Below are 22,807 nucleotides of genomic sequence, written 5' to 3' on the forward strand. Positions count from 1 at the left end.
TTGTTAGTACCAGTGCGTATAGTGTTTATTATAATAATACTATGTCTAATAAATTATTAATAACATAAAATTTACTTATATTTAATTAGAACATTTAATTTCATTTGATATATTTTCCTATATTACATTTATTTTAAAGATTCAGTGAACTGGTTTTAACAGCTGTTATTTTAAGTAACGAGATGAATTTTTTAATAGAACAGTCTGATATTTGTCGTTGCTGTTTATCTTATATTGGTGGAGTAGATTTAGAAAAGCCTTACGGAGTTTTGATGGAAGCACTGAGCACCATATTGCTGAAATATTTTAATATTACTGTAAGTTAAAATCTCTGTTTCTATTTTTATTGATTGTTACAATATACGATATAAATAGGCAATAGTCATTTAAAATTGTTTACATATCCTATTATAATTGTCTAAGCTCAAAATTCATTTATAATAGATTATAATTTATTAAAAATATATTACATAATATTATAATAAACTGTAGCCATAGTCAATCTGTGATTATGCGTTAATCTAGCTATCGAAACCCCTAAACAATTTAAATGGATATTAGTAAATCAAAACTGTGTTTTAAGGGCTTTATTTAATAGAGATGTGTCTTGTTTTAAGCTGGCATTGCAACCTGGATATAGTTATACAATTTGTGAAGAGTGTGCTAAAAAAATAGAAAATATTTTTAAATTTCATGAGCAAGTGAAGTCATCTGAGAGAAAATATAATGAGCTATGGCAATTATATAGTGAGTATTTAAAATCTAAGGCAAATGAAAAAAGTATATAAATAAACTAGGTGATAAAATATTTCAAAATATTTTCACAGTTATATAGGATATATAATTGATTTTTTTTAATATAAGAGTGCCCTTTTTATGGTAGAATACAACAAAGACATCACAATAAAGTAAAGTAATAAATATACAAGATCTTAGCATAAATGTATATCAAAAGAGTACTACAGGTATAAAAATCTTTCGAAACATGACACTATTTAGAAAATAAATACATTCAGAATGTGTATACAAATATAACATAAAACATTTCGAGACAGGATTTTTTTTATACTTGAACCCAGCGAAATATGAAAATATATAAATGAAAAAAATTAAAGATGTTGTGTTCAATATTCCAGATAATAGAACAGTAAGGAATGACTTTGATGAAAATAGTCATAGAGATATAGAAAATGGTAATACAGAGGATCTAGATGAAGATATACCAATATCTAAACTACAGAGTAAGGAGTTTTTATTTAAATCAATTAAATTAATAATATTAGGTTGGGGAAAAAGTTTTTTCACATTGTAGTATTAATGAACTTGTAATAAAATCTCTTTGGCTATACTATTTGTAGCTGGCTGGTTTTGGTATCATTAAAAGCTTAAATTTTAAAAAAGATTATTCCAAATTCAAATTAGGAAAATGTGTGATTTTTATTTATTTTTCGTACTGTCAAGATGAGTGAATCTAATGAAGAAATTCGATACATTTTAAAATTTGGCATTTCGGCAACGCAAGCCGCGAAAAAAAATTGCTTTGTTTCTGGACCTAGTGCAGTGTCTGTGAGAGTAGCACTTTAGCATTTTATTTAAGGGTTTTTAATCCGGAAATTTTGATGTCAAAGATGAACGTTGCTCTGGTCGCCCAATTACATTGATGACATTTTTGAAAAAGTGGACCAAGATCGGCATATCAGTTGCTGAAGAACTGGGAATTTACCACAAAACAGTTTTGGCGCATTTGAAAAAAACTGGTTACACAATAAAGCTCGACATTTGGTTACTTCACAAGCTCACTGAAAGAAACCTAATTAATCGAGTCATTTGTGATTCTTTATTACAACGTAATGAAACCGAACCATTTTGGAAGAAGCTGATAACTGGTGATGAAAAGTGGATCACATACGACAAGAACGTGCGAAAAAGGTAGTGGTCAAAGGCTGGTCAGGCTTTATAGACTGGTGAAACCCAGGTTAACTCGCAACAAGGTGATGATGTGGTGGGATTGGAAGTATTCATTATGAGCTGTTACCACCAGGCAGGACCATCTATACTGAACTCTGCGACCAACTAATGAGATAAAAGCAAGCAAGGGATGTGGTTCTGCTTCTTCTCTACTTCACACATCTTTGGCCACTCAGCAAAAATTAAGAGAGCTTGGCTGGAAGGTGTATCCACTGTATAGCTGTGTCCTGACCTTGCACCTTCAGATTTCCACTTGCTTCGATCTCTACAGAATTTCTAGGCAGTTAACATTACGAGAGGACTGCCAAAATCAATTGTTGCGGTATTTTGATCAAGTCCCAAAATTTCTATAGCAATAGGACGGTGTCCCTATCTACAAGATGGCAAAAAGTTATCGAACAAAATGCTACCTACATGCTTTAGTTAAATGTAAATATACTATGTTAAAATTGTTGTGTATTTTCTTTAAAAATGCGAAGAAACTTTTTCCCCAATTAGATACATTAAGATATGATCTTATTCTTATTGCTGAAAAAGAGAAAGGTGGAGAAAAAGGTCATGCTAAATTATTCATTTTTTCAGATTTTTTACCCGTTCAAACGCCAAAGAGTTGTAAACAACTATCGGAACGCAAACGGATTATACTCACTTGTGAAATCGTCTTAAAGGAAACCACAGCTTGTCCCTTTCGACATCTAAAGAGCTGGTTTAGATGCTTTTTCTGTTTAAAAGATTTCATGGAATTAAATTTATTAAGAGAACACACAAACGAAACTCATACGAACATAGATAATGAATTAAAAATGATAAAGCGCTTCCCGCGCTCTCTTCAAATTGACACATCGAATCTCGAATGCCGGAAGTGTCATTTGAATTTGACGGATGTGGATTCGATGCGCCGCCATCTTAGTGATGTACACAATAAGGTTATCTATAGCGAATTTATCGCAGATTACAAAGTTAACTCTAGCCCTTACACTTGTCATTTATGTGAAAAGAAATTTCACGTATTCCGGTCCCTCACGACTCATTTAAACGAACACTACGCTAACTGTATTTGTGATGTTTGCGGGAAATCTTTTATGAATACAAAAAGGTTAAAAGTCCACAAACGGACACATGATAATGGCTCTTATCCGTGTTTAAAATGCGGGAAGGTTTTAAAAACTCAAACGTCAAAAGCCAATCATATGGAAATGCATTCTAAACGTATTATAAAGTGTCATATATGCGAAAAACAAATGAAACACTATAATGACAGAATCAAACATATGTCTGAAGTGCATAATATAACACATAACTTTGTATGTCCTTTTTGTTCGCGGGTTTATAATATCAAGCATTATTTAGCAACACATATTCGCCAAACGCATGGTAATAAAAATAAGAAATGTACAGAATGTAATATGGCGTTTATAACGAATCATAGTTTGAAGAAGCATATGCTAAAACATTCGAGAGAAAGACCGTATACGTGTAATGTATGTTCTAAAGCCTATACTCGGAAGTATACATTAAAAGAACACATGAAGGATCATGAAAAGCTTGGCAAATTTAATAAATAAACAAATGAAAACTTAACTTTTTAATTTTTAGATATATCTTTATTAGTGGCGTGCTTAGCGGGAAATCTGACTCGCGTACATTATAAATGTATCGGATTTTACATATGTTGTACTTCGAGCAAAATCTCGGCTAGGCTAATATTTATTATTAGACTATTACGACTATTATAATGACTCTCGTATGACAAAATTCAAAACTTAACAAAGACATATTTACGTAATTTAAACTTATCCGCTTTTTTTTTTTTTTTTTAATTTTATGGCCTGGTAACGAGACCTTTAAGCCAAACTTATCCGCTTACTGCTAAGTCGGTATGTCAAGAGTCAACTGTCAAAATATATATTTGGTTTTAAAACGTCAACAGTCGTTCTAACCTCTAGTCTGTGTTAAAAACAAATCCTGAAATCGTAGGCAAATCTTTGTTGATGTTGTTACTCGTTTCTTATTTTATCTTTGGTCATGGAAATGGATTTTAATACGTATAATATTACTGGAAAATGTAGATTTTGTCACTCAGAGGGATTCCACAGAGATCTAATGAAAGAATACGAAGGAAATAATCTAAGCGAGATTTATTCTGATATGTTTCAGGAATGCTTTAATTTATATGTTAGTATATGTCCCTTTCTTCTAAAATGAATATATACAAAATAACATATTGACGACTTGATACGTTGTGAAAAAACGACAAATCACAATATAGTAACTTGATTACATTATCTGTAAACCTTACAACAATGTAGAATCATATATTTTATAACCCAAAAGGTCTCATAGGCAAGCTTTAATATACTTAATCAATAATCTAAAGTTTTTGATGATTGGACTTTTAGTCTAAATACACTAAACATGTGTTACATATTTGCAGCTATGTATTATGACAAACCAAAGTAGCCTTATATGCATGTCCTGTATCAAACAACTGCGAGATGCAAACAGTTTCCGAACAATGGTTGTTAAAGCTGAACAAGAGTTGTTGCAAGCTTCAGAACGAGATCCAGTCTTTATTAATAGTGAGTATTTTTGTATATGTACCTGTCTCACAACAGCAACTGTTTGATGTGAATTAGTGCTGGCATCCTCACAATTTTTTCCTTAACAGGCAAGTACTTTAACAAACATACTTTGGAGATAAAAACAGCAAAATAGTATTAAATTTTTTATTATAACATAGTGATAAATTAAATTTTTCAGTTAGTGATACATGGTCAAAAAAGGTCAGAGTGGAGGTAAATACACAAGAGATGGTTAAATTGGAAAACTGTGATTCAATATTAGATAATGAATTACGAAACTGTAATAGTAAGTATGTTAATAGAGACACTAACACTAACAACACTAACTAAGCTAACACTTAGTAACCAAAATTAAGGAACTCTCTGTGTCCCAATACAAATTCCTCAGGGAACAAATGAAAATGTTGCAAAATTGTGAACTTACACTATCTAGATACTTAATTTAAATAAATTAAACTTGAGTTGTTATTAAGTTTTTAATAAATCCACATCAAAATAATGGTCAAATACGAATAAATCTATGGAAACAGTTGTTTTGAATAAATTTAATTATTGAAAAAAAATTACAGTTGGTAATCAATGGCATAGCGATAGAAATGTGAAAAGCGAGGAAATATTGGGAAATTCATTCGATTCCTATTCTATATTGGATCAAGATTATTGTAGTAAGTACACTTAATTTTTACATACTTTTATATTCCATAACTACCTTGTCTTGATATTTGTTAAATATCATTGTTCAGCATAATACAATATATTATGCTATACATAAAAATATAAAAAAATCATATACCTTCTGTAAATATTGTTTTCAAGCCTGTATTAGCCAAATATTGTTTCGTTGCTTTTCTGCTCAGATTGATTTACTTTATGTTAGGTATTTATCGGGAAGAATCACAGTTTAAAGGAGATTTAGCCATTGTGCCTGTCAAAATCCAATACGTTTTTGACACACGTGAGTCATACTTAACGCTGAGAATCAAGACTTAGGGCCGAGTCCAGCGTACGTCAAAAACTTTTTGTGTTTTGAAATGTTACTAGGACCTGACACACATAAAATTTTAGGTGATCATGAAATACAAGGTGAAAACGAATTATTGTCAAGGTTTGCGGGTTTGAAGCCGCTACCCACTCGATCCACTTTATATAAAACATATTACAACTTTGCCAAACAGTTGGATTCTTTGAAAGGTAATTTTTAAGTATTTGGTTAATAATTATTATATAGTCATTATTTACGCTTTTGGACTGAATAAAGACTTATTTGAGTTGTTTTAAAGGAAAGGTTATGTTTAGGATCTAGTTTAACTATCGCTTTAATCAACTTTTGGCGCCATTTAGGAGAATTGTTCACGTTTCAGCGACAACTCTATAGATGTTGAATAGGAAAATGTCAAATGTCATTTATGTTTAGGTCCAACTTTCACAGAGCACTGACTTTAATGACGTTTGTAACATTGAAAAATAGAGAATTGTCAAAAAGGAAATATATGTATTTTTCGGATTTACCAGATTCATAAAGTTGTCAAAGAAATAATATGTTTTGCAGGTAAAAACGTAAGAGCAGCAGATATCAAGGCCCTCCTTCAAAAGCAAAACAAAACATCATCCACATATGTAACAGAAAAATCTACTCTTTTAAATAACATTATGCAACTCTTACAAAATTCCAATCTGGCACCATTCCAACCAAAACGGCGCGCTGGAATCCTTTGCTTTTACTGTTCTAAACCTTTTGACAACTTCCAAAGTCTCCATTCACACCAAGAAAGCGAAAACTGCAAGAAATCAATGAAAAATATTCTTAATAAAAAATGTTCTGAGTCCTTAATTATTTACGCGCATATAGACGAATTAAAATGCACAATATGTAATACATCGCTCGAATTTAACGCGTTAAAAACGCACTTAATGACGGTACACAAGCAAAAGTTTTTTCCGTCCAGTGAGAGGGTAGTTCCGTTCAAATTGGTTAAGGGAAACGAGTTCATTTGCCAAATTTGCGGGTTTAGCTTCGAAACATTCGGTTCAATCGAGCGCCACATGAACACGCATTACAGGAATTATGTTTGCGAATGCGGCGCCGGTTACATGACTAAAAATCGTTTGAAGGTACACTGGAGGTATTCGCATAAGAACGGTGTGTTTCCGTGCGAGATATGCAAAAAGACATTCCCTTCCCAACATAAATACAACTGTCATTATGACGTCGTCCACAGATCTGTGAAAAAAAATAAATGCACGAAATGTCCGGCTCGTTTCGCTGATTATTTTAATAAGCATAAACACATGGTCGAAGTCCACGGCGAACCACCTTTGGAATACAGGTGTAACGTTTGCGATGCGATTTTTAAACGACGCTACGCCTTGCTCTGCCATGTGCGCCGACGCCATTTGGAGATGAAGAATGTGGATTGCGAATTGTGTAGTTATAAGTGTTACACGGTGACGGAGTTGAAAGTGCATATGATAAAGCATGTTGGGGAGAGGACGAATCAATGTAGCATATGCAAAAAGGCATACGCGAGAAAGAAAACGTTGAAGGAGCATATGCGGATACATGCTAATGATAGGAGATTTGTTTGCGCGATTTGTGGGCAGGGCTTCGTGCAGAATTGTAGTTTGAAAGGACATATGCGATCGCATCACGGTGATAGCGAATTAGCTAAGCTTTAAACAAATTGGGTGAAGTGGAGTAGTTGCTTCCGAAATTAATAAAACCACGCAATGTTCATTCTGCCTAATAACCTTGTCTTGCGTCTATTGTTCAAAGAAAAAAAATACGAGTATGAAAAACGGTTGATTTATAATCTTGCGTATTGTCTACGAACAAGCTTCGTCAGCATATCTTCCAGGTAGAGCAAGTTAAAAAGGTGGATGATAAAAATATGGTCGTAAATAGCATGATGCTTTTTATATCATAGACAAAGCCAATATGAATTTGCTTCTCTCATAATGTTTGTAATATGTATGTGATTGAAGACTTGTGAAAAATAAAGTTCAGGCTACCTGACTTCCAATGGTATTCACGATCTCCATGTGTTATTGTACTACGGATATCGAGAGAACATCGAATTTGTATAGAAATATTGGAATCGGTCATGCTTTTGGAAGTCACAGAACAAATGCCCAGTTGTCAATTTATAATTGTTTCATTTAAGCCCTTAAAACCTTCAGTACAAAAAACTTTTCCTTAATACTCTATAGGTGTGTGCTGGTAGTATGTTATATATTTATCGATTATTAAAACCTAACAACATAGTAATAATTAAAAAGTTTGGTCCCTGTGGCAATTCCTCGCTTTATTGCAATACTTATTCGTTCAGGAAAGCACCAGCTCTGGAGTCACCGGTTCTATGTACCAGGCGACAACTTAAATCTTTAATTAGTAATAAATTGAAATTGAACAAAATACAACTATTTTAATATTTACGATACACAAAAAAATTGATAGCATGTGGAGGAGGGATCGTGAACTAATACTCCGACTTAAAGAGAATCCTCGGCCAACTTTTGTTAGCGTGTCTCAAGGTTTTTTTTAATGTAATAGGAGGCAAACGGGCAGGAGGCTCACCTGATGTTAAGTAATACCACCGCCCATGGACACTCGCATTGCCAGAAGGCTCGCAAAACCCGAAGTCGAATTGGTTCGGAAATACTTCAGTGGGCAGCTAGTTCCACATACTGGTGGTGCCGGAAAAAAACTGCCTTAGAAAACGCTCAGTTGATGGTATTTTGCCTTGACGTCCGATAATGAAACTCAGCTGCAAGAAAACCGAACAACTCTTCTGAACACTCTCCATGGTAAATGGCGGTTGAAGATAGAGACATCCCTCATCTCTACGCAACGCCATGGGATCAAGCCGCTCGGAAAGTGATTGGTCGTGGATAATTCGAATCGCTCTTCGTTGGATACGGTCAAGTGGAAGGAGCTGGAACTGGGGAGCTCCAGTCCAGAGGTCAGAGCAGCATTCCATGTGGGGCCGAATTTACGCTTTATAGAGTTGCAAGCGGTGGCCCGGAGTGAATTACTGTATCGCCTTGCTGAGCACACCAAGATTTTTGGAGGCTAATTTAGCTTTTCCCTCCAAGTGACCACGAAACTGAACCTCATTCAATATGTCAACAATATTCCCAGGTGATTGATTGTAGCCGCTGATAGCATGTAATACATGGTTTTTTATTTGTATAATCATGTGTATTATGGTAACAAAGTATAAATATATATAATTAGTGTTATATATTATCTTTATAGACCAATAACTTTAATTCTCATATTATCTTAAATTTTCGAAAAAGAGATGTATAATGAAACAGAGAATTTCCTTTTTATCATACAATATTTTTTAAAAAGGACAATTTGGTTTCAGAAAAATTGTTCTACAGTTGTGTGCTTTTCCCTCAAGTAGTAATAAGGTAAAATGAAATAATTGTATTATTTGTATTCATGTCTATGATAATGAAAGCCTTTTGTTAAACTTTGTCAGATTTAACTTTATTTAACAAATTTCTGTCAAGTTGCATATAGTTGCATTTTCGAAAAATAAGCTCATAATGAAGTTTCACTTACGTGTGTACACTAGTACACGCACACACTTTGTTAATGTAATCTCACCTGGAACTTAATCTTATTCCGAAACTGTTTTTATGAGTCGCCAACTGATACAAGCACGTAATAAAATTATTTGTATTCATTAATGTTATATTTGCAAATTACGTTTAGGATTAAATAGATTATTAGCTAGTGTAGTTACTGACTTTTATTTCTTACTAGCGGATCTGACAGACGTTGTCCTGTCTTAACTATGAATATTGATTTCGAATTGGTATAATTAACTAAAAATGCTTTATGATAACATTCTTTGTTTGCGTTTCTGGCGTATGTAAATAGTTTTGTTGGTATTCCAACATATAACTGGCCATGTGAAAAACATGGATTTCCAAGATTAAAGCCACAAACAATTAGCGATTGTAATTATTTTATATGTATTTTATCAATGTAATAACTCTGACTCATTTTTCTTCCATCCTCTTTGACAATATTTGCAGCACGCATTCTGTCAATGTTATGTCAAACGCCATAAGGTTACATGAATAAAGTTTGAATTGTAAAAACTATATACTGAAACAAAAATTGCTATCGGAACAAAAGTCAAGATTACTTAATACGGTGGTTAAGTATTCTTAAATTTTCTAATTTTCACCGCAAATTTTTTTTTCTTTCATAAGATCCTTCTCCTGACAATAACCCAACAAAAAAGAATTATACTTTGAATACGCGTGATTACTGACCAAGCAAAATAGTTAATAGGGATAATTTTTTTTATATATGGAAGATAATTTCCATCTAAATTGACAACTGACAGATCACAACATGCGCTGTGCTGTCATATCAAACCTAACGATATATTTTTGCCGCTATAATTGGGATAAGACAAATAAAAAGATGTGTTATAAATAATTATTTAATATAAATTAAATGCATTATAAATAATTGATTATAAAATTAGATCTACTGTTCTTAATTACATTTAAAGCCGTTTCTGAAAATCTGCCTTAGTGATGACCGCTGACTGACACGAAGATAATGAGTATTTCATTTTTTTATCTATCTTAAGCATGAAGTGTTCTATTGTCACAGATAACATCGAGAGAGAACATTTGTCTCTGGTTTCACAAACCCATGTTAAAACTACATTTATCGGTTTTTAGCAGATTTTCAGATACTTGAGATTCTTATATACATAATTTTTACATAATCTCTCTCATTTTATATACAATATTTTAACGTACTGCATTTCCTCTTACATTGTGCTATAAAAAATGTCTCCATTAAAAAATAATTTATCGGATTAACACGTTTTATAAGTTCGCCGCCTTCAAATTTGCCGCAACATGCCGCGCTTTTTTGTACAATACACTTGTTACAAGAACATGAACGAAAATCAGGTTGAAGAATTTATCGATGAGGTTGAGAGTAGTCCAGAAATATGGGATTCGGGGTCCGACAAGTACAGCAATAAAATTGAAAAGAAAAAGGCCTAGGAAGACATATGCAATCAATTTATTGAGAATTTCACAACACCGCCATTACTTGCCATGACAATTCTCCTGGGCATAGTAACACTAAGTTAGCTGTCTTTCTTCGTCGGAGTCCATCATGAAAATATGTACTGAATGACGATTCCCTTAGCTTAGCGACAGCATAGCGGCGGCAAATTTGGCGCCGATAATCTCATTTGATTTTACTAATCGATGTTATATTGTATAAAAGTATTTACATACAATATTAATTTCTTGCTTAGTAAAGAAATTTATTTCTATCAAACTGCTTCGTTATCCTTGACTAACTTTCAAAAATAAATGTCTGCATTTACCCATGAAATCATATAAACGGAATCTTTATATGTATAAAATTTTGACGTTGACGTGAAACGTTGATTAATCAACGACAAAACTTCATCGCGTAAGCGAATTGTCAACGTGACAGATGACATGGCTGTAGCCGTGCGGTCACAGAGTAAAGTATACGTTTTATGAAACAATTAAAAATATTGTATATCGCGGCCAACTGGCTTAATTAGCCGTTCAGTTAACAGCCTAGCCCTCCGGCCTCAAAGATATTCAGCCAGTTTGTTGATCAAACAGCGAGGCTTGGATCGATGATGTTTCATTACTACACTGTAGTTAATATGCTAGGCTGTTAATTGAACGGCTAATTAAGCTACTTGGCTGCGACATATATAAAAAGTTCGTAGTGAGGTTTTCGTACCTTTGAATCTGTTTCAATTGTGTTGTGATAAAACTAAACTAAATAACTTTACTAAACTTCTGTTCCTAGTTCTCGAAGTGAAACTTTTTTATACGCATGAGGAAGATGTGCGTTTTTGACGAAGAAAAGGGAGAGAGCGATTAAGACCGATGGGGAGAGAGTGAAAAAGGGAGATAGAGAAAAAATACACTCTATTGGTTGATGTATTCGTTTAGTTACATATTAGAACTTTAGATGGCAATTCTGTAGCATAACGTCTTGTGCAGTAAACGCAGATTTTTTATTTATTTATATCATCATAAGCAAGTATACAGTGTGTATATAGACATGGAGTGATCATATACTGGTACACGATCAGCTATTGGGGCTTTTACCTTCGTAATAGTTAATTTACAAAGAAGTTTCACTTCTGACATACTTTGTACGCACGCACTTTTTATCTTTAAAAAAAAAACGGTTTTACGAGAAAACTCATACAACGCGAATTCTTTTAACGATCTACCTCGTTACATACTCCTGTATTTTTTATTTTTACGTTCGCATGTAATAATGGTTGCCTCAGCGCCGATTTCAAACTTTAAACACAAATTTCTCGTTAACCCACGGGGTTTTTAAGGCTATGTTATCTCAAAGAAGAAAGAAGACTAAAACAACGACATAAGTGAGAGCCCTATACGTTGACGTGTAGCATCTCTGCAAAAACGCTAGTATGTTGGAACCGTTCCACCGTGATGGAAGGCATACGTACATAAAATCCTCATATAATACATTATATTACAAATACAATTTGTTTTTTTTTTTGTTATACTTTTGGAGCGTTAGGCAAAAATTATGACCGTAATTTTTTACGATGCGCACGCGCACCGTCACAAAATCGGACATTGTAGTTTTTTCTACAAAAGTAGAATAATCAATCTAATAAGAATCTTTACACTTAACTGAAGTATAATTCCTAACGCGTACACATACACGTTTTTCAAGTTCGGTAAGTTTTGTTTATTTTATCATGTTTAATATACTTTTAGCAGTACTTCCATCCTTAATTTATTTATTTATTATATTTTCATTTTCTCCTTGTATTATCGTGACGTAAATAGTGTTATATGACATAATTTATTCTATTTTGTTATTTATTTACCTACCTTGAATTTTTGAACTTATGATTAAACTTGATAACTATTTGAAGTGAAACTTCATCGGCGTTGGAAAAAATTGCAGTCACATTTTTCCGTTACACGCCATCTTTTTCTTGTCCCTACCACGGTTGAATCGAAAAGATTCAAAGCTTTTAATAGCAAAAATATATCCGAAAACAATGATAGTAACTGTAATAATCTTAGTAGTGATAAGATAAAATGAAATAATTGTATTATTTGTATTCATGTCTCTGATAATGAAAACCTTTTGTTAAACTTTAACCAATTTCTGTAAAGTTGCATATAGTAGATCATTTTTCGAAAAATTAGTTTCACTTCTTACGTGTGTACACTAGTATTACACACATTTTTAGCTTCCCCGATATAAAATCCAATTACGTATGGGCTGGCTGATATATATTTCCCGAAAAATTATCAAAGTGTTATAAATTTCAACAACAGAGCAGGGTGGAAACACGCCAGCGGAAATACATTCGTGTCTGAGCCATATGTTTCATGATTTCGCTTCTCAAGAGACAAGTAGGTGATCAGCCTTCTGTTCACACGCTAGTGTAAGGCTGGTACCTCACAATATTTCCCTTCACGATAGTAAATGCGGACATAGTCCATGCCAGGGTTCGAATTAGTGATGAAACGCCTCTTTGCCATTACGATGCCGTAACTCTTATAGAAGTATTGTCGAAACCATAAAATTAAATCAAGATAAATATATCAAGCTTGGTTAAAGGTTTTAATGTTTGTTAGTTTAAATAGTTATATCAATATACAGTAAAACCCGTTTATGACGATTCCTCAAGGACCCTACCAAAAACGCTTGAAATCATATTATGGGGGATGGGGAAAATAAAACGTACTACAAATTATTATATTCTAATTTTAGTATATATAGGTATTAAATTATACATTTAAATACGTATTGTAATTATAATTACATTATTTGAAATAATGACTTATTTTGGTTTGATAGAAAGATTTTGATGCATTAGCAATTAAAAGGTTTTCAATATAATTCAGCTTTTGCTGTGCTTGTTTTCGCTTTGATCCAAATAAGCTACATAGCATCTTAAAATCATTAACAGCTGATAATGGTTGGGCGTTTGACAAAACCGGAGTTGACTCATCTTCGTCTTCATCATTATCACTTAGAGCGTCGTTTTGTGATTGAATTTCGTATGGTGCTACATTGTCATCATTGGAAGAATAACCAGAAAAACCCGACACACGGTCTCTTTCAACACGTCAGGGTTCAAGCGTTAAGAAATATGTCTGAAGTTGCAGAGACTGGCGTAAAGTGGCGTATTATGCGAGAAATCGTATTAAACGGGTTATATTGTATTTTTTAAAATGTTTTTTATGTAGGTTTGTAATTTTGACGTTCTATATGTAACTGTTAATGTAGAATAATAATGTGGTGATAAAAAAAAACTGTTTATAATAGAAATAACCACTGATAAGAGTTTTGCTTAAAAAAACAGAATTTCATGTTTTCGACATAGAGACGATTGCGCAAGTCTTTCTATGACGATTGCGCAAGACCTGGGGTGGAAAATAATCTCTTGGATGCCAAAGATCTCATTTAAAAACCATATAATATGCATAGCAAATTGCTTTGGAAATATGGCCTATATATCAAACCCAAAGTAACCGATCGCTAGTTCGAATCTACCTCAACACGGCCAATCTATATTACTTAATTTAACTATTATACAGTGAACACAAAATGAAGTTAAATCAAAACTTACGTTAAAAATAACATCCCTCGACATCACACTCCGGATGATGACTCTTGATATGTGACTTCAAACTTGCATTCTGTATGAATGCCTGTCCACAAATATGGCATCTAAATCTTCTATCATTTGTATGTGTCCTTATATGATATTGGAGGCTCTTCAGCCTCGGATAACTTTTATCACAGTATTCACATCTGAAATTCCTCTCTCCTGTATGAGTTGCCATGTGTTCTTTTAACCTCGATGGGAGGTAAAACCTCTGGTCACAGTACTCACACTGGTGTTTCAGAACTTTCTGGTGATTTCTTCTCTGATGTTCTGTCAGTGTCTTCTGTCGGTTATAGACTTTATCACACAGATTGCATGGATATGTTCTCTTCTGCCCGTGTGCTTCTGTCAAATGTTTGTTCTTCAAGGCATATGACATGAAACACTCGTCGCACCTAGGGCACCTGATAATTGCTATCTTCTTATGAACTATGTCCACATGCATATCCTTATAATGGTTGGACTTGAACACTTTACCACATATTTCACACGTATGCCGTTCATCATCCTTGTGTCTTTTCAAGTGAGCGTCCAGTCTTGCCTTCTCAAGGAAGCACATACCACAAATGTCGCATGTGAAGTTGCTGAAATGTTCCACCATATGAGTGTTCAAAGTATTGAAGTCCTCAAACACATCACTACACATAACACACACTAGATCGTTCCATGTCAACCTGTACAGGAGCATCTTGTCCGGAGCCTCAAAGTAAATCTTCTTTCCATGATCTTGATCGATGTGTCGCTTGAATGTCTCTAAATCATTGATTTTTGCTGGGCACAGACGACAGTCAATTCTTGTTATATCAATTTTCGGCATCTTCTTGTATCCCATTAGGAGCTGGAACGGTTTTGTGTCATGGGACACCGTGTGATCTCTTAGATCTTCAGGCTTCGGGTAATAATCCTTGCAATAGAAGCAGTAATAGTTATTGCGACGATTCTTAAAGGGACACACGAAGGAATACTGTATTATCGTGAGTAAGTTCTCTTCTGACATGCAGTCCATGTCTCTGTCGTGATTGTTCTTCTTTTCCACCGGCGGTTTCTTCAATTCCTTCAGTTTCTTCGAGTCTGTGAACATTCATTAAAATTAAAAAAAAAAAAACATTATGACATTTGATGACTATACTCTTCCCTGTGAATACACTGTGACTTAGGGTCCTTTACGACAAGAGCGTACCAATTCTTAAAAGGCCGTCAACGCACTCGCGAGCCCTCTGGCAATGATTGTCCATGGGTGGTGGGTATTTCCGAACCAGTTCGACTTAGGGTCCTTCAAGAAGAGATCGTACCGATTCTATAAAGGCCGGCAACGCACTCGCAAGCCCTCTGGCAATTAGTGTCCATGGGTGGTGGGTATTTCCGAACCAGTTCGACTTAGGGTCCTTCAAGAAGAGATCGTACCGATTCTTTAAAGGCCGGCAACGCACTCGCAAGCCCTCTGGCAATTAGTGTCCATGGGTGGTGGGTATTTCCGAACCAATTCAACTTAGGGTCCTTCAAGAAAAGATAGTGCCGATTCTTAAAAGGCCGTCAACGCACTCGCGAGCCCTCTGGCAATGATTGTCCATGGGTGGTGGGTATTTCCGAACAGTTCGACTTAGGGTCCTTCAAGAAGAGATCGTACCGATTCTTTAAAGGCTGGCAACGCACTCGCAAGCCCTTTGGCAATTAGTGTCCATGGGTGGTGGGTATTTCCGAACCAGTTCGACTTAGGGTCCTTCAAGAAGAGAGCGTACCAATTCTTAAAAGGCCGTCAACGCACTCGCAAACCCTCTGGCAATGAGATGTCCATGACCTATCACTTAACATCAGATAAGCCTTCTACCCGTTAGCCTCCTGTTCCATAACAAAAACACTTCTCTTACCTTTCTTCTTCGTTTTAACTTTCTTCTGAATCTTCTTCTTTATCCCGCTCTTAGGCTTCTTCTCTTTCCTCCTCTTGATCGGTTTATCCGAATTCGACGACGAGTCCGAACAATTATCAATATCATTATAATCCTCATCATTAAAATCGTCATCATTAACTGAATCGTTAATCTTAGCTATTTCATCTTTAGCTTTCATTATTTCCTCCTTCGGTTGCTTTGTATCTGTTATCAATTAAATATTAATTCAATTCAAAATCATTTATTTACTTAGGTAAGGGAGCATTCCAATATCACGTCACGCATTTTTTGGAGCCCCCCCCCCCCCCCCATGAAACGCGCCGTAACTTTTTATGTACCCAATAGTTAAATGTTTCGTGACCACTCAGTGACTGATTATACCTAAAAGCTACCATTATGTAGTGTCAAGTACTGGAAAGTGGAAAATAATATTAACAATAACGCGTAATTCAATCCCCGCCCCGCATCGTAACCTTATACAGGAGAGAGAGAGAGAGAGAGAGACAAGAGACCCCCCCCATAAAATTCATTACGTACTACTCGAACGCTCCCTAACACAAGGTACACTTATGAACGTCAATACAGAAATACATATTAAATGCTTCTAATTTTACATTTACTTTACAGTTCTCAAATCAAGGGCGTAGAACGGAAGAGAAGAACTGGCGAGAGAAAATTAAATCAAGCCTTGATTCACCCCTTATTCTTGGGTCCAGTACGTAGTAGGAAAGAGGATTTGCAAAGACCTCGCAGAGCTTAATATTTATGTGTCATCTAACTTTCAATATTTTTATTTCGACATTATCATTATTAGTATTGTAAGGATAGTGTATGTCTGTTAATAGATGTGTGATCATACCTTCTAAAGGCAGTTCTACCAACACTTGTGGATCCATTCGTATAACATCCTCCTCGTTGTGGTCACTGCCATCATCTTTAGGCTCCGTTTTTAATTCAAACTCAACCATGTCAGCCAGCTTCTTTGTTTCTGAAAGATACTGTCACATAGGTAACAAGAACAACGTTCGTCGGACGTCGAGGCAGAATACGAAATTCTAACCGTATCGCCTGCACATCCGTCGTTCCACAACTGAGCGGTTTTTAAGACAATTATTGCCGCGGACCAGCACTATTTGGAACTAGCTGCCAACTGAAGTATTTTAGATTTCAAGAAAAGAGTGTATCAACAAGGCGGGCAACGCACTTGCAAGCCCTCTGGCATCGAGTGTCCATGGGCTGTATCACTTAACATCAAATAAGCATCATGCCCATTTGATCCCTGTTGTATAAAAAAATGTTCAAGCAATTGACTTGATACCGACTATTAACAGTTATGCAATACAAAAACAACAATTAATCATTAATACAAGTATCTTAACATATAACACACAAATCTCTAATTTATAGTCAGATTTAGAGGACAACCGTCTCTTAAAGGCACTTGTATACGCAGGCAGGCTATTAGATCTTTATTATCATTCAATGTCACGGACAAGAAATCATCTGCTGGCTCGTGTTCTAAATAATTCCTTTTAGGGTTTTAACCTACCATCTTTATCTTCAAGCTTAGCACTAAGAAACAGCTCTTCACATTGTAGCACTTGTTGCCTGAAAGCGCATGCATCACGCAAGCGAACAACACAGGTAGCGCACACTCCAGAATCTTTGTCTTCGCCATCAACGTGAGAGAGCTGAAAATGAAATTTCATTAATACAGCTGCAGCAACCACCACCTTACCAAATTCAATTGTTTCAGTAGTACTTCACAAAAAAAGAACCCTGATGTTATTAATAACAATAAAAAACAGTTTTGATGTAATATTTGAATTATGTAAATCATGCATCATCATCACCTTAAAAGCAAGAATTGTAAAGGAAAAAATTACAATTTATGGGACTTTAACTTAAGTGATAAACATGGGCAAAACTCTGAATCATCCAATTTTATATAGCATACGTTTGTTGTTGATGTTCCAATCTTAAGATTGCATTGTACAACCCAATATTGAAGTAGGTACTGCTTTTGATAGTTACAGTGAACACTCACAATATCTGTATATTACTTACACTTTGGCATGCTCATCTCAATTTTTTTTAGGAAAATAATGTATATTCAATTGGTTTCACAATCATAAGGCATTTCCATAACTTTCTTTCAATAACTTAAGGTGTACAAAACCAATACACAAGACATAGTCATCATGGTTAATATTTACTTGAATCTGATATAATTTGTACATATATAATATGTTTATAGGTAGATTAATATACAAATATTTGTTAAAAATTACAGGCATTGATTAAGCACAATTTAAAGTAGTTTATTTCAACTCAAAAAATAATAATATAATGCAATACACATTTCATTACTTTTAAATCACTGCCAAGGTTTTAAAGAAACAACTAGAAAAGCTAGTAACATGTTCTGAGAGACTTCGAATACACAAGTTTATTAAGATTAGATTATTAACGAAATAATACTTACAGAGGTAGAAAACTTATAATACATTATATTTTCATGTACTTCACTAACTATTAGTAGAGGTTTGTTGTATAAATATAATTAGTATTGTTATTAAAATGTATTTACCGCTATCTTCTTAATTAAAAGTTTCCCCATTGATGTAGACTAATTCTTGCTCGTAAATCTACAATTATGAGTAAAATGTTTAGTAATTAAATGATTACTTACCACAATACCAAAGCAATCCATGACCATATCTGCATAAATTTCCTTCTTTTCCATCCAAGTATACTCGGCAGTAAGAATTCTGCATTTTTTGATAGCTCTGCAGCATCGGCAGAGCGCTGGGTCCACAATAGGCCCGTTACTTTTAATTAACGCCATAATGCACTATATCATACAGTGAAACGTTCTATTTTAACATTGTTTCAGTTAAATTGACACAACTAGAAATACAAATATTTTTTTAAAATTTACGAAATAAAAGACGCCAGCCGCCAGCGGCTCTTCACCCCTTCGTCCACAGACAACGACTAGAGAAAGGTCAAGAATATAAAATAAACAAAACATTTATTATTTAAGCCTTAATCAAAGAGCTTCGTCTATTTAGAAAAGGCAGACTTAGGGGGAGACGTTACATATTACAATAATATTTAGCATCTAATAGAAACCTACGACATTACGATTCATTATTTGTAAATGTAAATTTCTGATATTTTAAGTATTTTCTATCTAGTCTGTACAGTATGTTTGAATCTTCTCACTCATCTTAGTCTGTAGATACATCAATAACAAATATCTTCATATGTAGATCATCTGTAATTAAAATTTAATAATTCCGTATTTATTACATATATTCATTTCAGTGCAATGACAAGCCTGAGCGAGACTAAAAAGGGTCCTATTTACGACCCAGGTTTCTGTAGATGTTGCGGAGAAATGAAGAAATGCCGACTATTAAATGTGGAATACGATCACAAGGGCCAAAAAGAGATTTATTCCGATTTATTTGTGGATTGTTTTGGTCTTTTAGTAAGTACGACTATAAATTAAATATTCTTAACAAGTTAAGTCGCTCTCTATCTCGGAAAATTTACATTTTAAGCAAAAGTTTTTTTAACTTAGTGTTTTGTTTATAAAAAATAAGAGGTTAAAAAGTAGTTAAGAAAAATAATGTTTAAAACAAACAGATCTATCAGATGCCTAACAAGTAACGTAGACGTAACTCCAGCAACAACACCTTTATATAAAAAGTGTTCATCAACTACTTTAAAATTTCAGTTGTCTCAACTGGATGGTGATCCCAAAGAACGTCTGATTTGTGCAATGTGTGTATCACGATTACGGGAAGCAAATAGTTTTCGGATACAAGTACTTAAGTGTGAAGAGAGGCTGCTTACATTAAGGCTTAATGGTATGTCAAATTGTACTTGTACATTTTTTAATAAAAAGACCTAAATCTTGTTTCTGGAAAAGCAAATTTATAACTCCTAGTTCGACAACTACATTGCTAGCAAAACGCTTTGTAAAACACACTTGTGTAAAATAAACCACTTGTGTGTCAGCTTAACACTTAAAAGCAACTTAATAATTACAATCTGAGAAATGGCTAAGCCAATGCAATTACTTAGATATTATTTATTCTAATGTGTTTTATGTCATTAAAAAAAATGGATCAGAATTTAAGGTTTTACTGAAGCTTTTTGAATTATTATATATATGAAGATGAAATATTTTTAATAATTTAAAAAATAAACTGTTTTCTATGAGACATTTTTATTGAAGCTACTTCTTGTATGCCAGTATACAGGGCGTCCGAAAGTTATGGGACATGAAGGAAAAGTACCTTAAATATCGTAGACAGGGTATTTTACTGAAAGAACACTTTATGTCATTTTTAAAAGTTAGTAATTCTGCATACAAAGCCTTACTAAAGATTACTTGCCTCGTCTGGGAATTAAACCGACTTAAATGTAAAAAAAACACCCCTTCTTTTATACACACATCTGTATACATTCTTCAAATTTATCAATAATTAGAATATATTCTCTAGAGCATAAAAATGTATCTGTTTTCAGATTGTCACGATCTGAAACTTGATATAAAAGAGGAAGTAAATGAAATTGCTCCGGATGATGATGCGGTTGTAGATGATAGCTATGGTAAGAGTATACTTATAGATATAATTAAAATAGAGTTTCTTAGCTTGTCAGTGATAATGTATGGTACAAAGTGAGATAAATATATTTTTATTTTTTATATAATAATTCTTAAACACAATTCAAGTATAACTTATTACTTGGTAATTTACACTTATATTACAATTTATAAATTATATTTTAAAATGATTGTAAAGTTTTGTCAGACAGAAAACCAATGCACTTTCTTCAGAGCAATGAGACAATACCATATATTCAGGTGATAAGATGCACATTTCAGATATTGCTAGTTCATTGTATTTTGTATCAATATTTTTTTGTTATAAAAAAGTACATTTTTCATAAATATTCACCAATTATAGACATAGAACCAGTAGTTCCAGTGAAGAAGAAAAAAAGTCTCAAAAAGAAAAGACATAAAGACAACAAAGAAGATGTTTCCAAAGAGATAGACATACAAATGATGGAGGAGATGCAGTATGCTGGTGAGCTTGGGTTTTTGTTTAAAAACCATTTAGTATGCATGGGTTCCGTTACTTTTATTTTAAAGTTAGACTCGGCAACTATATCAAATCCAACCATGATTAAGTCATATGAACCAATTATGAGTGTCTCTTTCTTCCAAGTCTTCAGGTAAATATTATTACTGATTCAGCTTACAGAGTTACATTTTCAAATATTCTGTTTGTTATATTGTTTCAGATCCGCCACCAGAGAAACAAACAAAAACACAAGACTATGACAAGTTAATAGACAATATTGTTACCATTGTTGAAAATTCATATGTATGTCCGTTTGATACGTCTTTCAGTGACTACTTTTGTATGTATTGCAGAGTAGTTTTTACAAATCCAATTAAACTACGAGAACATACATTGACACACAATCCAAAGACATTCAAAGAAATTGTTACAAACTATTCTATGAATAAAAAGATTCAAATTGACATTGATAGAATTGACTGCCGTCTGTGCCCAGAAGTGATTGGTGACATTGACGTTTTCAAAAACCATGTCACGTCACACGGAATGCAAATACATAATATAGACGATGATTTCTTGAAGTTTAAATTAAAATTAGACAATTTGTGCTGTCTGGAATGTGGCAAGACCTTTGGTTTTTTTCACGCGTTGAAAAAGCACATGGCGGAGCATTTTGGCACTTGTATTTGTGATGTATGTGGTGCGCATTATTTTGAGGAGAGAATGTTAATTTTACACCAAAAAACACATCAACGTATAGACGAAGTCTTCAATTGTAAAGAGTGCGGCAAGAATTTTAAATCTAAATACACTAGATATATACACATAGCACGCACTCACAAAAAAGAGTCTGCGTACCAGTGTCGTAAATGCGACGAAGTGTTTTTCTCATATACATTAAGATATCGGCATATGATCGATTATCATGGCGAAGAGCGATTATTTAAGTGCGATCAATGTGACAGGTCTTATGACAGTAGAAAATCCCTACGGGAGCATATCAGACGGACGCATTTAAAAATATTAAGACACGCCTGTATGATGTGCGACAAACTGTTCTACTTACCGTCAAGGTTAAAAGAACACGTCATGACAAGCCATACTGGAGAGCGGAATTTTCGGTGTGAATTTTGTGGGAAGAGTTATCCTAGATTAAGGGGCCTGAAAGTGCACGTGCAAAGTGCGCACGGCACAGAGAAAAAACATAAATGTATGCTGTGCAATGCTGCGTTTACTAAGAATTTTTATTTAAAAAGTCATGTTAAGCGGCAACACGGTGGTATGGATGGTGACAGCGAGCCATTTTTGACACCTGTCAGTTAAAATTAATGATACAGGCTTTTAATATTATACACGTGAGCAATAAGTCGTAGTTTATCCTTGAGAAATATATAGTATGAACATTAGTTTAGTTTCTTTTTACATCTTACTGTAATTTGAAGTAAGAACTATTTCAAGTGTACGGCTATAACACCCAGTATCTTCACTTCAAATTTAGCATACACTGAATAACAGCGAGATAACACAGAGGCTGTGAACATCGTGTAAACATC

At 34.0% G+C, this 22,807-nt stretch overlaps 4 protein-coding genes across 4 annotated transcripts; 3 read left to right on the top strand and 1 right to left on the bottom strand.

Moving 5' to 3' along the window:
- The first annotated feature begins 149 nt into the window (after positions 1-149).
- LOC123718201 (zinc finger protein 699-like) lies at positions 150-3,533 on the top strand. Its single transcript, XM_045674641.1, has 4 exons — positions 150-317; positions 618-747; positions 1,137-1,241; positions 2,551-3,533. The coding sequence occupies exons 1-4, from the start codon at positions 183-185 to the stop codon at positions 3,531-3,533; spliced, it is 1,353 nt and encodes a 450-aa protein (XP_045530597.1). The 5' UTR covers positions 150-182.
- Positions 3,534-3,939: 406 nt separating this feature from the next.
- LOC123718019 (zinc finger protein 808-like) lies at positions 3,940-7,692 on the top strand. The gene is made up of 6 exons (XM_045674365.1): positions 3,940-4,143; positions 4,403-4,547; positions 4,729-4,836; positions 5,120-5,215; positions 5,616-5,741; positions 6,100-7,692. The coding sequence occupies exons 1-6, from the start codon at positions 3,994-3,996 to the stop codon at positions 7,224-7,226; spliced, it is 1,752 nt and encodes a 583-aa protein (XP_045530321.1). The 5' UTR covers positions 3,940-3,993; the 3' UTR covers positions 7,227-7,692.
- Positions 7,693-13,397: 5,705 nt separating this feature from the next.
- LOC123718018 (PR domain zinc finger protein 5-like) lies at positions 13,398-19,259 on the bottom strand. Its single transcript, XM_045674364.1, has 5 exons — positions 18,842-19,259; positions 17,699-17,840; positions 17,009-17,137; positions 16,129-16,353; positions 13,398-15,331 (listed from the first exon to the last, which is right to left on the bottom strand). Exons 1-5 carry the CDS (start codon positions 18,995-18,997, stop codon positions 14,223-14,225), a joined length of 1,761 nt encoding a protein of 586 aa, XP_045530320.1. The 5' UTR covers positions 18,998-19,259; the 3' UTR covers positions 13,398-14,222.
- Positions 19,260-19,411: 152 nt separating this feature from the next.
- Positions 19,412-22,660, top strand: LOC123718022 (zinc finger protein 37-like). Its single transcript, XM_045674370.1, has 5 exons — positions 19,412-19,645; positions 19,895-20,027; positions 20,692-20,775; positions 21,135-21,257; positions 21,475-22,660. Exons 1-5 carry the CDS (start codon positions 19,484-19,486, stop codon positions 22,575-22,577), a joined length of 1,605 nt encoding a protein of 534 aa, XP_045530326.1. The 5' UTR covers positions 19,412-19,483; the 3' UTR covers positions 22,578-22,660.
- The last annotated feature ends 147 nt before the right edge of the window (positions 22,661-22,807 follow it).

The sequence above is a fragment of the Pieris brassicae genome, chromosome 14, assembly GCF_905147105.1.
Source record: "Pieris brassicae chromosome 14, ilPieBrab1.1, whole genome shotgun sequence".
Lineage (NCBI taxonomy): Eukaryota > Metazoa > Arthropoda > Insecta > Lepidoptera > Pieridae > Pieris > Pieris brassicae.